The sequence below is a fragment of the Diadema setosum genome, chromosome 14 (genome assembly GCF_964275005.1).
Source record: "Diadema setosum chromosome 14, eeDiaSeto1, whole genome shotgun sequence".
Lineage (NCBI taxonomy): Eukaryota > Metazoa > Echinodermata > Echinoidea > Diadematoida > Diadematidae > Diadema > Diadema setosum.
In genome coordinates this window covers 17,070,600-17,087,701 of record NC_092698.1, presented here as the reverse complement: position 1 = coordinate 17,087,701, position 17,102 = coordinate 17,070,600, and the positions used below count along the sequence as shown (strand labels likewise).

Below are 17,102 nucleotides of genomic sequence, written 5' to 3'. Positions count from 1 at the left end.
CTATTTACATGTAGATTGTCGGTGTATCTTTTCATTATTCATGTTTGTATTCTCATCTACGTACACTATATTATCTTGTATATTTTTTGTGTCGTTATGTGTAATCTTCAAGTATTGTATTCACTGGTTTGTCATAATGTTATTTATTATTTATATTCTCTGTTTGTACATGTACTCTCATACCTCGAGAGGGGGTCGAAAGAATCAATGAAATTCACAAATCCCCAGTGACAAAATGCCCCACCACCCCCCCCCCCAAAAAAAAGAAAAATGGCACTGTAAACACCACATCCCCTGGGTCTGTCCGGCCTCTCCCCCCCCCCCCCAAGAAAAAAAAAATAAAAATAAAGGCACTGAAAGACCACATATCCTGGGTATGGCCAGCCCCCCCCCCCCGAAAAAAAAAGAAAAAAAGGCATTGTCACACCACACCCCTTGGGATAGCACATTCTCACCGGTTACCAAAGCCGGCCCCCTCCCCCCCCCCCCAAAAAAAAGGCACTGTAAACACCACATCCCCTGGGTCTGGCCGGCCTCCCCCCCCCCCCCAAGAAAAAAAAAATAGATAAATAAATAAAGGCACTGAAAGACCACATCCCCTGGGTATGGCCAGCCCCCCCCCCCCCCAGAAAAAAAGAAAAAAAAAAAAAAGGCATTGTCACACCACACCCCTTGGGATAGCACATTCTCACCGGTTACCAAAGCCGGCCCCCTCCCCCCCCCCCCCCCCCCAAAAAAAAAAAGGCACTGTAAAAACCACATCCCCTGGGTCTGGCCGGCCTCCCCCCCCCCCCCCTAAAAAAAAAAGGCACAGTCACACCGCATCCCCTGGATCTGGCCGACCTCCCCACACCACCCCCCCCCCAAAAAAAACCAAACAAACAAACAAACAAATGAATAAATAAAAAAAAGGCACTGTCACACCACATCCCCTGGATCTGGCCGGCCTCCCCCCCCAAAAAAAAAAAAAAAGAAAAAAAAAAAGAAGAAAAAAAAATGAAAATAAAAATGAAAATAAAAAAAAGGTACTGTCCCACCACATCCCCTGGGTCTGGCCGCCCCCCCCCCCCCCTCCTCCAAAAAAAAAAAAAAAAAGAAAAAAGAAAAAAGAAGAAATAAATAAATAGAATGAAAATTAAAAAGGCACCGTAAAACCACACCCCCTGGGTCTGGCACACTCTTGCCACGCCACACCACACCCCTGGGTCTGTAGCACTGGACGTTTGTTTACGTTTGTAAAGCAATAATTTACACCTGTACTGCGCATGCACTTCCACTGCACATACATACCTTTTTCATGTTTAGTACACTAGTTTATTCCGGTCCACTCTAAATGACAAGTCTGAACAGTCGGTGTGAAAATTAATTCTCATTTTTTTTTCTTAGTTTCTTTTCTTTATGGAAGTTTTCAACTTAACATGTAGCACGAATCTCTAAAATATCCTTTTTTTGTTACATGTACTAGAATTTATTGCTGGACCAGGGCTTGATGGCATCGTCGAACACGTTGTACCGCAGAGGTTTTGCGATTTTCTCATTTAAGGCGGCAGTACACTTAGAGCGCATCGAGCCAATAAATGCTCAATGGTTTCGAAAATTTGAAGATTAATGTCATCAGTTTCTAATGCTAGTGTAGAATAGTTCGTGACAGGTTTGGCGTCATTTATGTTCATTCTTTTTCGTAGGGATTCGCGTTTAGTTTGGACATGTTCAAAGTCGGTTCGAATATCTCTGCGAATCACTACGAATTGCTAATAATAAAAAGAACCTCAAACCTGTCGTCAAGAAATATCCCAGCATTAGCAACGGATTCGAACGTATCTTCAAACTTTAGACTTCACTGGACATTTGCTGGCTAAATACGTTGTAGTGTGATGGGGCCTTCAGACGAGGCTGTAGTGTGATGGGGCCGTAAAGGGATGATACAGTATTGGTGGAGATGAGAATTGGGCTTTTAACTTTTTGCGAGATACCAAGAAAACACTTATGAAATAGTACAGAGCATACCATTTTAGGAGGAATTCAAAGTTTATTTGATGAAAATCGGGTTTGGAATGACTGACACATCCAAAAACAAAGTAAATCAAAGCGATTGTAATAATAGGTCCCACATTTTATTAGAATCGGGCTGTTTTGGATATCTCAGCCATTTCAAAACCAATTTTCATCAAACAAACGTTGAATTCCTCATGGAATTACATGCTCTTTCATATTTTATAAGAGATTTTCATTATCTCACCAAAAAAAAAATGTTAGAAACCTGAAATTAGGTCTTAACCAAAACTATACGATTCCTTTAAGACGAGGCTGTTGCGGGTGCTTCACATGGTGCTGTCGTTGTCCGGGTAGACGTCTGAAGGCAACAGGAGCCGGGTGGATAAGAACCTGCCTCCAGAAAATGAATATTTGAAAGCATTGAATCAAGGTAAAAGTATCTGTACAATGTATGTGACCTTCCATCACAAAACAGGTCGCCAGTTACTAGTAAGTTTTTGTTGGTTTCTCGGGAAGAGAGTTTAATACAAAAGAGATACGGGTCAGGATAACCTTGTTTCTTTCACTTTTAAAATATGCTTCAATTTTTTAGGTTTACATCGTATATCAGGAAATTTCAAAACTGATAGTGACTTCGACGCTGTATACTACTGTTATTGTGATGCAAGTTCACATTTCGGGAAAGAAAGTTGTCCAGTTGAAAAAAGAAATTGTAACATTACACTTACAAATTGTATTACCTACAACGGTAACCACCGTGAACTATTATTCTAAACATTACCTTCATGAAAAACTGCACAATTGGCTTTTAATCTACCCAAGTAGTGATAGGCCACAGTGCAACGCACTTTTATTTCGGTGCCACGCGCGGGGCGCGGAACAAATTCTTTGTTTTGTCATCTACGCGCATACATCTAAAGTAAACTACGTAGCCTAAGCCCCGAGGATACAGGCAAGACAGCTAAAACGGTTTCAGAAGTGGAATAAAATGGGAATATCTAAGACCCTATAGATGAGGAATATAAAGCAAATAATCAATATTTAGTTTCAGGCAATGAGACAAACTATCACTTCCTCGGCGATCTGGATGTGTACGCTATCTTTCCTCAGCTGCTCTTCGGAAAGATAGCTACATCCAGATCGCCTCGGAAGTGATAGTTTGTCCCATCATATTCACCAGCGTTGATTATTTGCTTACTACTCGTCCATTTCGTCAGCCACCTTCAAGTTCCTTTACGTTACTAAACCTTTGGCTTCATTGGAGCTAATAAGTCAGCGGGTTCCTTCAAAAAGTCAATGTCATGGAAATAATCGTTAGTGAAGGCACATTATTAACCCTCTTCGTGCCACACTTTATCACCTACTCATTATGTTTGTCTGTGCACATTTGGCTCATTGGCGCAAAAAGGGTTAAACGCCAAAAGAACGAAAGGAGTGCGGTTACCCGGGGGTGATCACATCACTACAACCCCGTGTTCCGAGCAAGTTTAAACAGAAGAGTATAATGAGGCCAAACAAGCAGACATTGGTAGAATTTGAATTCAGAAGGAATAAGAAGGCTATGACGCATCACAGTGTAATAAATTTTCCATTAAAATGTAATGGCCTTCAGAAACACATCAGTATTAATACGTGACGACGACATTATCATCGCTTCAGAAATATCTGACTTGGTTGTTGATAAAAGATATTTAATATTAGTTTTGTCGATAATTCAGCAACGATTGTAAATCTGTCTCATTCACAAAGTCATCACTGGAAATGCAAGAGGTATGAGAGTTTTACAATGACATCATCATTTCATCTAGATTTGGCTATATGTAGCTGTTACTAAAATGACTATGGTGAAGAATCATGAAAAATACTTGAATACCCTCATATTATCACTTTACTGATTAAAGATAAAACAACTTTCGTTAATGTGTTTGGTTGATTGTGATTCATGTTTTTTTAAAGTCATGTTGAACAGAGACTCGACTTTCCTTTATGTACGTAGAAGAAGAACTGTATGATGCATGTTGGCTCGTTCACTCATAATACCTTCAACAGTTTTTACTTGTATCCAAATAAATATCTAAATACGTGTCCTAATATTTTCTACTATTTTTCCTGACGCCCACATGGAAATCCCCTCCAAAACCAAAATTCTGCCAGTGACATTATCTGTCAATCATTGCTAAAGTACGAATATGATCAACAAAAAAACACTGGAATGCACTTTTTCCTAGTCTTAGCATAACTTACATGTTTCCATTTAAAAAGACACACTAGGCGTTTTCACATCAGCCCGATAAAAATCCAAGCTCGAAATATTTTCCGCGATTGCGAATTAGACCCCGTTTACAATGCGAGGTTCGGCCGCGGCCGAGCCGCGGCCGAGCCCAGCGCCGCCTCAGTGTAAACGCGCAAAAGGACCCCGTTTACAGTGCGGGGCTGAGCCGAGCCGCGGCCGAGCCGCGGCCGAGCCCAGCCTCAATTGCGAGGCCGGGCCCCGCAATTTTGTCCGTTTACACTGCCGGGCTCGGCCGCGCTTTTGATTCAAACCTTTCAATATTTTGTCGTAGTGGCGCTCTGCTTGTAAACAAATGCAATTTGGTATTGTCTGGTTTTCAGACCATTTGCCAAATGAATTCCGTGGCGACGAAGTCGCCGTTCGGGCAAAGGCCTTTGCCGAAGGAAAGAATCCTTTGCAGGACAAAACCACCTTAAACTATACTAGTTTTCCACGTTGAGGGGGTTAATATCGCGAATAGCGAAACAGTAGGGGCAGAGGGTCTGGAAGCCAGACTAAAATTGGCCGCGCATTTGGCCCAGTTTGCGTTTACACCAAGAAGAGGCCGGGCTCGGCCTCGGCTCGGCCGCGGCCGAGACCACCTCCAGAGCGAGGCCAAATGCGAGGCCAATTTTGGCCTCGCATTTGGCCTTTTGCGCGTTTGCACTGAAGCGGGGCTGGGCTCGGCCGCGGCGAGGCTCGGCCGCGGCCGAGCCGCGGCCGAGCCTCGCACTGTAAACGGGGTCTATACCAAATGCGAGGCCAAAATTGGCCTCGCATTTGGCCTCGCTCTGGAGGTGGTCTCGGCCGCGGCCGAGCCGCCGCCGAGACTGCCTCTTCTTGGTGTAAACGCAAACTGGGCCAAATGCGCGGCCAATTGCGCGGCCAATTTTAGTCTGGCTTCCAAACCTCTGCCTGTATCTTTCGCTATTCAGGATATTAACCCCCTCAACGTCAAAAACTAGTATAGTTTAAGGTGGTTTTGTCCTGCAAAGGATTTTTTTTTTTTCCTTCGGCAAAGGCCTTTGCCCGAACGGCGACTTCGTCGCCACGGAATTCATTTGGCAAAGGGTCTGAAAACCAGACAATACCAAATTGCGTTTGTTTACAAGCAGAGCGCCACTACGACAAAATATTGAAAGGTTTGAATCAAAAGCGCGGCCGAGCCCAGCAGTGTAAACGGACAAAATTGCGAGGCTCGGCCGCGCAATTGAGGCCGGACTCGGCCGCGGCCGAGCCGCGGCCGAGCCCGGCCCCGCACTGTAAACGGGGTCTTAGAGCGCTATTTCATTTCTTATTCACATCAGACCGAAGAGGGGGTAGCCCGAATAGTTAGAAATTTTAAAATAGCTAATTCGACAGCTGAGTATGTGCAAAAAGCATCAGTAATGTGTGTGCCCTCTCAAAATTTCCTCATGATTTGTGTGCAGTGTGTCTCGATCGATCGGGTCACACATGCTAGGCATGATGGGATTCATCGCGCTAATTTCTCGAGTCGTTTTTTCAAATAGCGCGCTACTATCCCGCTATTTCAGAAATTTCCCGAGTTGGAGTCGAGAAATTTTCTCGATCAGAGCGATACAATTAGCGCGCTAATTTGTGTTCACATTATCAAATAGCGCGCTATTTCGCTATCGGGAAAATTTCCAAAGTCAGAAAATAGCGCGCTATTTCGAAACATCGGGCTAATGTGAAAACGCCTACTGCTGCAGGGAAAACATGCAAGTCATGCTCTGTCTAGGGGAAGGTGCATTCCAATGTTTTTTGTTCCTAGTTCCTAGCTCACAGTCGCATGAAGCATCTTTATGGTCACATGCCATCAGGGAGGTGAGACTCACCTCCCTGATGTCATGCAAGTGCGTGCAAAACTCGAGGATGTTGCTTCGTGAAGCAGGCTATAGGCGAACTGAACAATCGGAGCACTGAGAAAAAAACAAACCAACAACAACAACCAAACGAAACTCAGAAATACTCCCCAAGCGGATACAGGTTTGGCCGAGGGAGCGTTCACTTGCATATCTTTGTATTCTGCTGTATCCCTTATACAGTTTTTTGGGGCAAGTGCTTCTCAACTTCTAGTTTTACTTTAGAAGAGTTATTGCAGAAATACATGTTCATACAAAAATAGACTAGGACATTCTTTTTTTTTATTATTAGATCGGACTAAAAGAAAAGGAAATTACATGCGAAACAGTGAGTAGTGCACTAAAAACCGGTGGAAAGTAAAGTCGGGTCTGTAAGCAAAATAAAAGACTACTCACGTGAAAGCTTTCGACCAATCATTAATTGATTAGCGTGGTCCATATCACCATTTCACAAAGTATACTACTAAGACATTAGGCGTTTTCACATCAGCCCGATATTTCGAGATAGCGCGCTATCTTCTGACTTGGGAAATTTTCCCGATAGCGAGATAGCGCGCTATTTGATAATGTGAACACAAATTTGCGCTCTAATTGAAGAGTTTGTTTGCAAAAACCGATAAGGTTTTTGCAAACAAACCCTTCAATTGTATCGCTCTGATCGAGAAAATTTCTCGACTCCAACTCGGGAAATTTCTGAAATAGCGGGATAGTAGCGCGCTATTGGATAATGTGAAAACGACTCGAGAAATTTGCGCGATGAATTCCATCATTCCTAGCGTGTGTGACCCGATCGACCGAGTAATCCGAGGCAAACTGCACACAAAGCATGTAGTCCATGGGCCAAGACTCGAAAAATGGGTTATTGGTACCACCTGAGGTGGCAAAACCTTTTTGGTGTCATTTTGTTTGTTGGGCATAGACTATGCTTATCAAGCTATGATAGCATTTCCAAACGAGTAGCTTAGTCATAATAAATCAATTTTTAACCAATTTGGTCTCATTTTTATATCCCTGTACTTCTGAGTCGAAACTAACCGCTATACAAAGAAGAGTACTGTCTTCTATATGTCCACAGGTGTTCTGTTGTAAACGCGGTGCGCTTAGTCTTTATTCAAGGCAGCGAAGGGAATATCCAAAGGGTTATGATGTCCACAGCTGTCACGCGGTGCGCTTAGTCTCTATCTAGAACAATGTACCGTTATCATATCTAAAGTTCCTAATAAAAGGGATTATCTATACTGTTTTTATACTACCCTCTCAACAAATACATCAGTTTTAAACAAAAATCACTCTGTTCATTTACAACATTATTAATTATAATGTATTGTAGTGTACCGGTACATTGTTTTGGCATTATCTTTCATTGTTGGATGGAAATAAAGCGACATTGGCGTGGTATTAGCGTTTTCACCGTAGCGTTTTCACCGGAAAATGATGAATAATTGAAAAATACGGTAAAATTCACGAGGAATTGCTTCTTTTTTGTCGTTGTTTTTAGATAAAGGGATATACACTGTATCATAAGCTTTGGATATTCCCTTCGCCCTCGTATATAAAGACTAAGCGCTGTGGACATCATAATCTTTGGATGTTCCCTTCGCTGCCTTGAATAAAGACTAAGCGCACCGCATTTACAACAGAACACCTGTGAACATACAGAAGACAGTGCTCTTCTTTGTATAGCGGTTAGTTTCGATTCAGAAGTATAGGGATATAACAACGAGACCAGATTGGTTAAAAATTCATTTATCATTACTAAGCTACTAATTTGGAAATGCTATCATAGCTTGATAAGCATATCTATGCCCGACAAACAAAATGACACCAAAAAGGTTTTGCCACCTCAGGTGGTACCAATATCTGGCCAGGCCCATGGACTAATGAGGAATTTTTTGAGAGGGCACACACATTACTGATGCTGTTTGCACATACTCAGCTGTCGAATTAGCTATTTTAAAATTTTTAATTATTCGGGCTACCCCCTCTTCGGGCTGATGTGAATAAGAAATGAAATAGCGCTCTAATTCGCAATCGCGGAAAATTTTTCGAGCTTGGATGTTTATCGGTGCTGATGTGAAAATGCCTACTCATTAGGGCCTATTTGTTTGATTTTTCCCTTGCAGAAACTTAACCCCGGCTCTGAGTATCTCGGGAACCCCTTGCACAAACCCAGCCCTCTTGGCTCTGCACGCTCTCAGTTCACCAAGAAATGTTTGATAGGCCCTGTGACCAATTAGAAAGAAACCGTGTAAATATTTATATTATTCAAACACTAGAGCGCTATTTCATTTCCTATTCACATCAGCCCGAACATTATCAAATAGCGCGCTAGTTCGCTTTAATAATCCTGCTAATTCGGATATTTCCCGAGTTGGACCCGAGAAATTTTCTCGATCAGAGCGAATATTTGTATTCACATTATCAAAGAGCGCGCTAATTCGTGATCGGGTTAATTTCCCAAGTCAGAAAATAGCGCGCTATTTCGAAACATCGGGCTGATGTGAAAACCTGATCACGAAATATAGCGCGCTAATTGATAATGTGAATACGAATTAGCGCGCTAATTGATCGAGAAAATTTCTCGATTCCAACTCGGGAAATTTCCGAAATAGCAGGATAATTAATGCAAACTAGCGCGCTACTTGATAATGTTCGGGCTGGTGTGAATAGGAAATGAAATAGCGCGTAATTTGCGATCGCGAAAAATATCTCAAGCTTGGATTTTTATCGGGCTGATGTGAAAACGCCTTATTGATTGCTGCCTGCACAGAGAGCAGGGCCCTGTTTCATAAAGCTATTCGTAAAGTTACGAACAACTTACGAGCGACTGGTGATCAGTTCTAATGTGCTATACTTCTCAGAATCTCAATAATTCAGAACAAGAACTGATCACCAGTCGCTCGTAAGTTGTTCGTAACTTTACGAACAGCTTTATGAAACAGGGCCCCGGGGAGAATGAAAAGTCTTTTCTGTTGTGAGCGCGCTAGTCCGATTACGGAATGTTCTCTTTTGTAAAAACACCTGGGTACCACCTGTAAAATAAGAGCGCTAGTCCTGATTACTGAATGCCCTCTTTTGTCTAAGCACCTGGGTACCAACTGTAAGATAAGAGCGCTAGTCCTGCTTACGGAATGCTCTATTTTGTCAAAACACCTGTGAACCACCTGTCATAACTTCTCGGCGGTGCTGAGCATTTTATTTCACCATCTCTAACCACCACCTCCCTGTATAGACCTATTGACCCGAATTCACGAAGGTGGTACAAAATTAATGAAACCATGGTCATTTTGTCGACGAAACGACCAATTTCGCAACGAAATGTTCCGTGCGACACTTGGCCCTCCATGGTTTTTGTCTATGGTTTAAACCATGGTGTTATTTGTACCGCCATCGTGAATTCGGGCCATTCCGTTTAAACACCATGACCTATGTCAGCCATGACTGGCGGGGGTGGGGGGGGGGGTGGGGGAGTGTTTCCTAAATAGGAAGGAAAAAAATGATTCAACGAATCATTTACATGTCTATCCTTGTAGACGCCTCCATGCATTCCCGTCTAGTACATATCACTCGTCTTTGCCAAACCACAGGGCACTTGGAGAGTAAATCTGCCCCTTAATACAGTGCGGATGCGGTTTATCTATCATATAATAATTATGTTGAAGTGCTTGTGGGACCGATGATATAATTTGTGCTTGTTTGTAACCGTTACTCCCAAAGAAAGTAGGTGTTGAAGAACTTTAACTTGTCGCTTTGGTCACATTGCCTGTAGTACAAAGTTGTGTAGGTGAGGTTTATTCGTAATCAAAAATGTGAAAAGACAGAATAATTACCAATTAACATATTCTTTATCATCACAACAATTTGAAATGCGGAAGAAAGTTGATGTTTTTGATTGTGATGGTTGTTATCTTTGTGTGTGTGTGTGTGTGTGTGTGTGTGTGTGTTTGTAGCTTGAGTAAATAATTAGTTTGTTGTTTATGTTGTTCTTAGTATGATGATTAATCATAATGACATGATGGTATTCATTACAATGATAGGGCAGATGATGATTATGATAAAGATAATGACAAGACTCAGCATTGCCATTTACACTGTCATAATCATCACCATTATCGTTACCACCACAAAGATTATCTCGAATATCAACCCATCTAATGACTAATCGAGCTTGTCTACACAATGCCGTTTGCAGGCGCACATACAAACGCAAGCACACACAATCTCCATTTTCTCCATCATCAAAAAACAGAAAAAAAAAACCAGAAATATGCGAGGGTTTACACCAGATGCAAATGCAATGCATGACATACAACTTTATTTCTTAAATCAAAATTGTTTTGAGGCAACATGGGCAAAAAGAATTTTAGAATATAGGCAGTTGCTTTACACCCGACCCTATTTTTCATCGGAACGACATAATGATGAATTTGGACCCCTTTTAGTCAGCAATGATTATTGACAAATCGTTTAATAGTTGCGGTTATTATGCAAAAAAAAAAAAAAAAAATATGAGCGGATATCTGTATATACATATAAATACATGATATAAAGACATTATTTAGAAACAACATCTGCTAGAAATATGTTATAAGAACATTATATGTCTTAATTCGTTTCAGAGAATTACACATCTTTACCGTTTCGTTCCACCATGGTTTCACACAACAGTGGGCTGTGATGGGGTAATACTTTTTTTCTTCAGATTCACCGTATTTCCTTTGTTCGGCACTAATGCAGGAGATTAATACTTATGTCACTGGCAGAAAAACACTATTCAAAGTGCAATGTCATTGCTGTTGTGTCCTCGTAACTGTCACAAATGGTTTCTGTCCATAGCTAAAAGCATTTCGCGTTGTGCTTAAAATCAAGTTAGTACCCGTGGACCTTGGTCGGGTGATGGACTGGGGGGTTGTCGTCGGGATGAAATTCGAGGTAACCCTCCCCGCTCTTTCCGGAGTCCCTCGCCGTCAAGCCAGCCTTGCCCGCGGTCAGATCTTCGTAGCCGTCTTCGTGGGGCGGCGCCGTGGGTTTCTTGTAGTGAACGGCCGTGGTGACGGCGGCGGCGGCGGTGGTGGTGGTGGTGGTGGTTGTCGGCTTGCAGAAGTCGTGGTAGCGAGGTGGTGCGTCAGAAGAGTCTTTTGTGTGTGTAGATTTACCTGAAACCATTATGAACATTTACTTCCCGTTAAAACAAATAAAAAAAAAAAATCCTCCACAGCCACCACTATCAACAACAACAACAATAACAACATTCTCATTATGATTATCATCATCACTTGTATGACGTTAAAGAAAAAATGAAATCGAGATGTGCACTTTCACTGTCCCAAATGATTATCACGCCTTCTCTGCTGGAAGAGCATGTACTATTTTTGAACCATCATGTATTCTTAATTTGTTAGTACTAATCTTAATTCAGAACGTTCAGGTACCCAATGACAATTTGCCACTTAGACACTGTCAAACAAGGTATTTCGCTTATGAACAATTATAACAACTATTGATGCATAATAATTGAAATCCAAAAGGAAATTACTCCGGGAAGTACATTTGAAAAGTATGATCGTCAAACGAGTATACTCCATTCACGTTAATTTGAGTTAATTTGCTTAAAGGAAACCAACACCCAAAGAGCAATGTGGATTGAGTGAAAGCAGCAACATTAGTAGAACACGTCAGTGCAAGTTTAAGGAAAATGGGACAATCGATGCAAAAGTTATGAATTTGTAAAGTTTTGGTGTTGTAATGACTGGATAAGGAGACTACTAGAGTTCATGACGTCGCGTGTGGACAACAATATCAAGAAAATATGAAGATAATTCTACAAGAATTTATTTTTCATGAAAATTACACATTCCATCAACTTGATACTGACATATTTATGTTGAGGGTAGTAATTATTCCCCCTGCTTCCTAAAAGCGGTTAGTCAAGTGCTCTTTCATTATGCTAGAAAAGTGAAAGCATGTTGAATTTTCTTAATATAGAGTCCTTTATATTGTTGTCCACACCTGATGTCATAAACTCAAGTAGTCTCCTTATCCAGTGGTTCCAATACCAAAACTTTTAAAATTCATAACTTTTGCATCGAGTGTCCGGTTTTCCTCAAACTTTCACTGATGTGTTCTACTAATGTTGCTGCTTTCGCTCAATCCACATTTCTGTTTGGGTTTTGGTTTCCTTTAAAAATACCCAAACAAACAAGGAAAATTTTATCAAACATACGTTCAAGAATATTCCCCTGTTCAACAGGGGAAGTATCAATCTAAATGTTTCATTTTATTTCATCTGACGCAGAACTTGCTTTGAAATGTTGAAAACTTCCATGTGTTATGCGTTTACTAGTGTCAAACTTTCTACATACCTTTGTCTGCTGGTGTCGTGTTTTTCTTCGACCTCGTGAATCTTCGCGTTGATATTCTGTAAAAAATAAAAGTACAAAAGAGAGGAGAAAAATGAAAGCGAATTATTATTGCTTGGCGTATTAAAGGGACAAAACATACTTGTCATTTACGATAAAAAATGTGCTTTTTATTTACGAACAAACCTTAAAATCTAAAGTTTACATCAGCATCTTGAGAGTTGTTAATCTACTTTGTGTAATTGTTTTACGTGATGTCACAAGACGAAAGAGCATTTCTAAAATTGATTTTAAGAATCAACTGTGAAATGAATGTGTCAATTTACGTATTCAAAGAAAATTTATTTATTGTATTCTTAGTGATTATCTGTCATCTCTGTCAAAAGTAGGAAGTTTTGAATGGATTTTTTTGAGGGTCAATTTCCGGTACTCACCTCCGAATGACTTCCTTTCTTCCGCCGCAGAGGTAGACCACGACCCCTCCGATGCTGATACCTGTGATGAACACCGCCACGGCGACAATGACCACGGCCACGAACTTCTGCAGGGTATCGTCCATCATCATCATGTCGTCGTGGGGAACGGGGTCGACGGTCGTCTCCTCGGGAGGGGCAATGATGGTGGTGGACTGGGAAGGAGTCGGAGGCGTGGTCCTGCCATCTGCGCGTGCGCAAGGACAGGTAGAGTGATCACGATTAGTTTGCGATACTGGATACCATTAAGATACGTGTAACAAGACGTGTATAGTCTACTCTGCAAATACATATAGAGCTCATTTCGTTTATAGGAAATGCCTCTGAGGTAAGCTCGACATCTCGCCTAGTTTTTCCCTACTGAAGATTACTCTTAGTTATTTCAATTTCAATTTCAATTTTATTTTCGTATTCGATACATAAAATATAACAAAATATAATAATACAGAATGTCCAGCTTGGATATATACAAAAAGAAATAGGAATACAAACATAGTACATAGCGGTCGATGTCTCATTTTCAATCAAAGTAAAGAATGCAAGGAGAAATACGATGGTACCTACTAAAAAGCAATACTTGTTGAGTGTAGGTCCCAACAAAAGCCTAGTTATGTCATGAAAGGTCTTGTAGGATACAGATAGTGGGCACGCAGTGGGCATCACGTAATCATGACACTTACAGATTGGCACTGGGGTAACAGTTTAGACATTCAGCAGTGCTTATACAGCAAGCCACATATTTCATGAGATGGAGGAGGGGACAGTTATTCCGAGTGTGTGTTTCTTTCTTTATAATATATAATTGTCATACCATTAACCATCCTGCAGGGGAGGTTGCCTTTATCATAGTCATTAACCATCTACGTCCCATATTAATTTTCTGTCCATAGGTACACTGTAAAAACATCGGTGTTAGATTTAACACCACGGGTGTTAAATCTAACACCGATCAAACTTCAATAAAGGACCACACCCACAGGTGTTGAAAATGCACTGTGATGGTGTTGAAAAGTGTTCACCTGACACTTCGTGGTGTTAATTTGACACTGTACCTGGTGTTATTTTGACACTGTACTGGTGTTAATTAAAAAATGACACCACATGGTGTTGATTTGATATTTGTTGGTGTTAATATCAATGGTTTAACACCCGTCCAGCTTCAATAAGAGACCATACCAGCTGGTGTTACTTTGGTGTAAATTTATTTTCACATTTTTTCAAGAATCCAGTATTTTAATGTAAAATTTTTGATCGTCTTGTTTAAATTAAAAATCAACAAGAAGTGCAGTTACTAAGAAACTCTTCAAAAAACAGTTTAAAATTTGGAGATGACACGCGGAGGTGTTAATCTAAATGAGCGCCGAAAATTTAACACCAGCTCGGTGTTCACTATTTAACACCGGACTTTTTGCAGTGTATGTGTGTAAGATCTGTACATATTCGACTCATAAGCACGGAAAGGGTTAGTGGTTATTTTACGTCCGAAAGAGGTAACTTACTCAGCGGCTCGCAGACGCCGTCAACCTCCATGAAACCCGGACAGCATTTCCGCACCTTGCCGTAGGCCAGTCTTGTTACCTGGCGGTACGCGAGTTCGTAGGCTAACCTGGTAAAATCCAAGAAACAACGAATATGCAAAGGGATTGCACATTAGAATGGAAGAGCGAAATCACCATCACGAAAAAAAAAAAAGGAAACTCAGAAACAAAACAAAAAACCAATACATTTTAGCTGTCATTAATATCTTGCACTTCGTTGAAATTAATGCATTGTGAAAGCATTTTAACAGACTTTCGAGGTATGCAGCTGTTGTTATACCCACCTGTACTTTCTGCAGTGTGCTAAATGCAACCAGCCGCATCGAGTTCGAGTCGCAACCTTCCGCGTGGCTTGGTAAGATTCCTTAACAGTTAGAGTCACGCTGTTGAAAAGGAAAAAAAAAATCATAAAATTATCAAGTAAATGAATATACAAAAAATTGCGTCATTTAATGAATATCGCATATTTGATATAGAAATAAAATCAGTTGAATACAAAAGATGGAAATAGAAGCTAGAGGAGAAAAATTAATGCGAAAGAAAAAAATAATGCATCCAGAACTTGTATTGTATCGTGCTTTCGTTGGGTTCTTATTGTTCACCGTACTACAGCTGGTTATAGGGAGTGAGATTTGTCATAACTACACTACACGAGGTAGAAGGGAAAGATTGGAAAGGACAGCAAATAAGAGTCGTTAATAAGTCACGCATGGCTTATCTTTATCAAGTTCACGGAAAATAATGATTTAGGGGGCAAGCGATTATGTCTTACTGTTGGGTAGAAATGAGACGTTTTGTACGGAATAACATACTACAGGCCCTGAAAGAGTAATGGTATAATACCAGTTCCACTACCTGACGATCTTCGTGCATCGACCAGGCTCCAGGGATGGCGATACAGTAACCTGCCGCTCCTCACGATCGTGCTCGTTTGGGGTTTCGTGATCAGGCTCAAGGGTTAAGTGATCGTAGCCATAGTCGTGTCCTCGACCGTGTCCCGCTGGACCGTGGTCATGTCCTCTATGCCCGTGATCATGTGTGTGATCGCGTCCATGGTCATGTCTGCCAGGTCCGTGGTCGTGCCCTGCGGGACCGTGATTGTGCCCAGCTGGGCCGCGATCGCGGCCACGACTTCCTGGACCAGGACCAGCATCAACGGTGGCAACGATGACCACAATAAGTATGGCTGAGATTACGGTCAACTTAAGCCTCATTTTTTGTTACTTTCAGCGACTGATTAAAACGGAGAGCAGTGGTATAGGCCTAGATAAGAGAAAGAAACAAGGAAGGGGGGGGGGGAGGGGCTTTAGTGAAATGCTCGAAGAGAAAACTCATTAGTGACTTACAAAGCTGTAAAAACAATTATGCAAGAAGGCCGATTAAAAAAAGTCATATTTTTTTTTACCCAAACGGATTTCTATCCTTTGCTTTTCAATTGTATTTGCATTAATATTTGACGAAAAAAGAAGAAGATTTGAGCACTTCAGTAATTGAGAATTAGTAATGAAATGAACTGAGCCCATAAAGCTCATAAACTATGGTAGATCGCCATCTTCGTGGCGCCCATAGGACCAGAAAAGTGGTTAGTAATCATGATGAGCACATGGATTCCGTAAAATACTAAATGCTCTGCGATCTAAAGATAATTAAATACAACTGATGAAATACTTTGTAAACTGACAACCATGGATTTACAATGTTGTAGCTCTATGCTGTAACATTGAATCAAGGTACATTGCGCAGAACTGGTTTGATAGTTTACCTGCAGTTCGAGGAAGCTTGGAGTCTTGGAGCAGGGGGACCGTCTTTCCGAAAGTGTTTTGGAATCGAGTCGAACGTAGCTAAGACTCTGGACTCTCTCACACCCAACCTCGTATTCTCTGAGGCCGAAGACTCTGGTGCCATGACACCGTCAAGGTGGCGTATTTATCCCCAGAAATCATGGGTATCCCGGTCTCATTGGAGACGTACACCGGATGTGATGCCTGCAACAATGCCAATCCGGAAGCATCGTCCCACTCTTTACTGACTAACGGAAGTATAAACTGTCGAGCAATATTTATAGAAATATTTGGGCAAGAACTGGAGTGCGACGTGTAAGTATCAGAACCGGGTTACATGCATGGACTGTTTTCTTTTCTGACGGTTGCCAGGCGAGTGACTGGCTATGATTTTGTGCTTTCGGGAGTTTTGCTTACTTTTGTTTCTGTTTTTAGAAATCTGAAAGGAGAAAGTGTACATTCATCGTAGCTACAAAGTGCCCCTATCATTTCCTGGCGCTCCATCTTGTTAATTTCACTGCTTGGTGTCGGCCTCGAAGTTTGATGAACTTGGTGACTCGACTTGATGGTGTATGACTATAATGGTATTGCTGAAACGGATGATGTATGACTATAATGGTATTGCTGAAACAAAACAAAATCAAATAATGCATCGATAACACTCCGATGATGAGAATGATACAAGCATAATATTCATTAAAAACAGTGACACTTCATCGTTGATGAATGATTCATTGTTTGCTTGTTTGTTTACTTTATGTCGTCATCAGGTCCGCGCACAATTAACGAGAAAATTCAACTAAAAAATAAAACTTAAAA

The 17,102-nt window shown here is 41.2% G+C and overlaps 1 protein-coding gene across 1 annotated transcript; it reads right to left on the bottom strand.

Annotated features, from left to right (window-relative positions):
• Positions 1–11,001: 11,001 nt before the first annotated feature.
• LOC140238176 (uncharacterized) lies at positions 11,002–15,716 on the bottom strand. The gene is made up of 6 exons (XM_072318114.1): positions 15,358–15,716; positions 14,787–14,885; positions 14,464–14,570; positions 12,926–13,151; positions 12,495–12,550; positions 11,002–11,288 (listed from the first exon to the last, which is right to left on the bottom strand). Exons 1-6 carry the CDS (start codon positions 15,714–15,716, stop codon positions 11,002–11,004), a joined length of 1,134 nt encoding a protein of 377 aa, XP_072174215.1.
• Between the last annotated feature and the right edge of the window lie 1,386 nt (positions 15,717–17,102).

Bases quoted from the DNA above. Each gene is read 5' to 3' on its own strand.
- LOC140238176 (XM_072318114.1), bottom strand. From the start codon at position 15,716: ATGAGGCTTAAGTTGACCGTAATCTCAGCCATACTTATTGTGGTCATC. The intron at 14,886-15,357 runs GTAGTGGAACTG...CCTTTTCAACAG, and splicing joins CGATGCACGAAGATCGTCAG to CGTGACTCTAACTGTTAAGG. The intron at 12,551-12,925 runs GTGAGTACCGGA...TATTTTTTACAG, and splicing joins AGAAAGGAAGTCATTCGGAG to AATATCAACGCGAAGATTCA.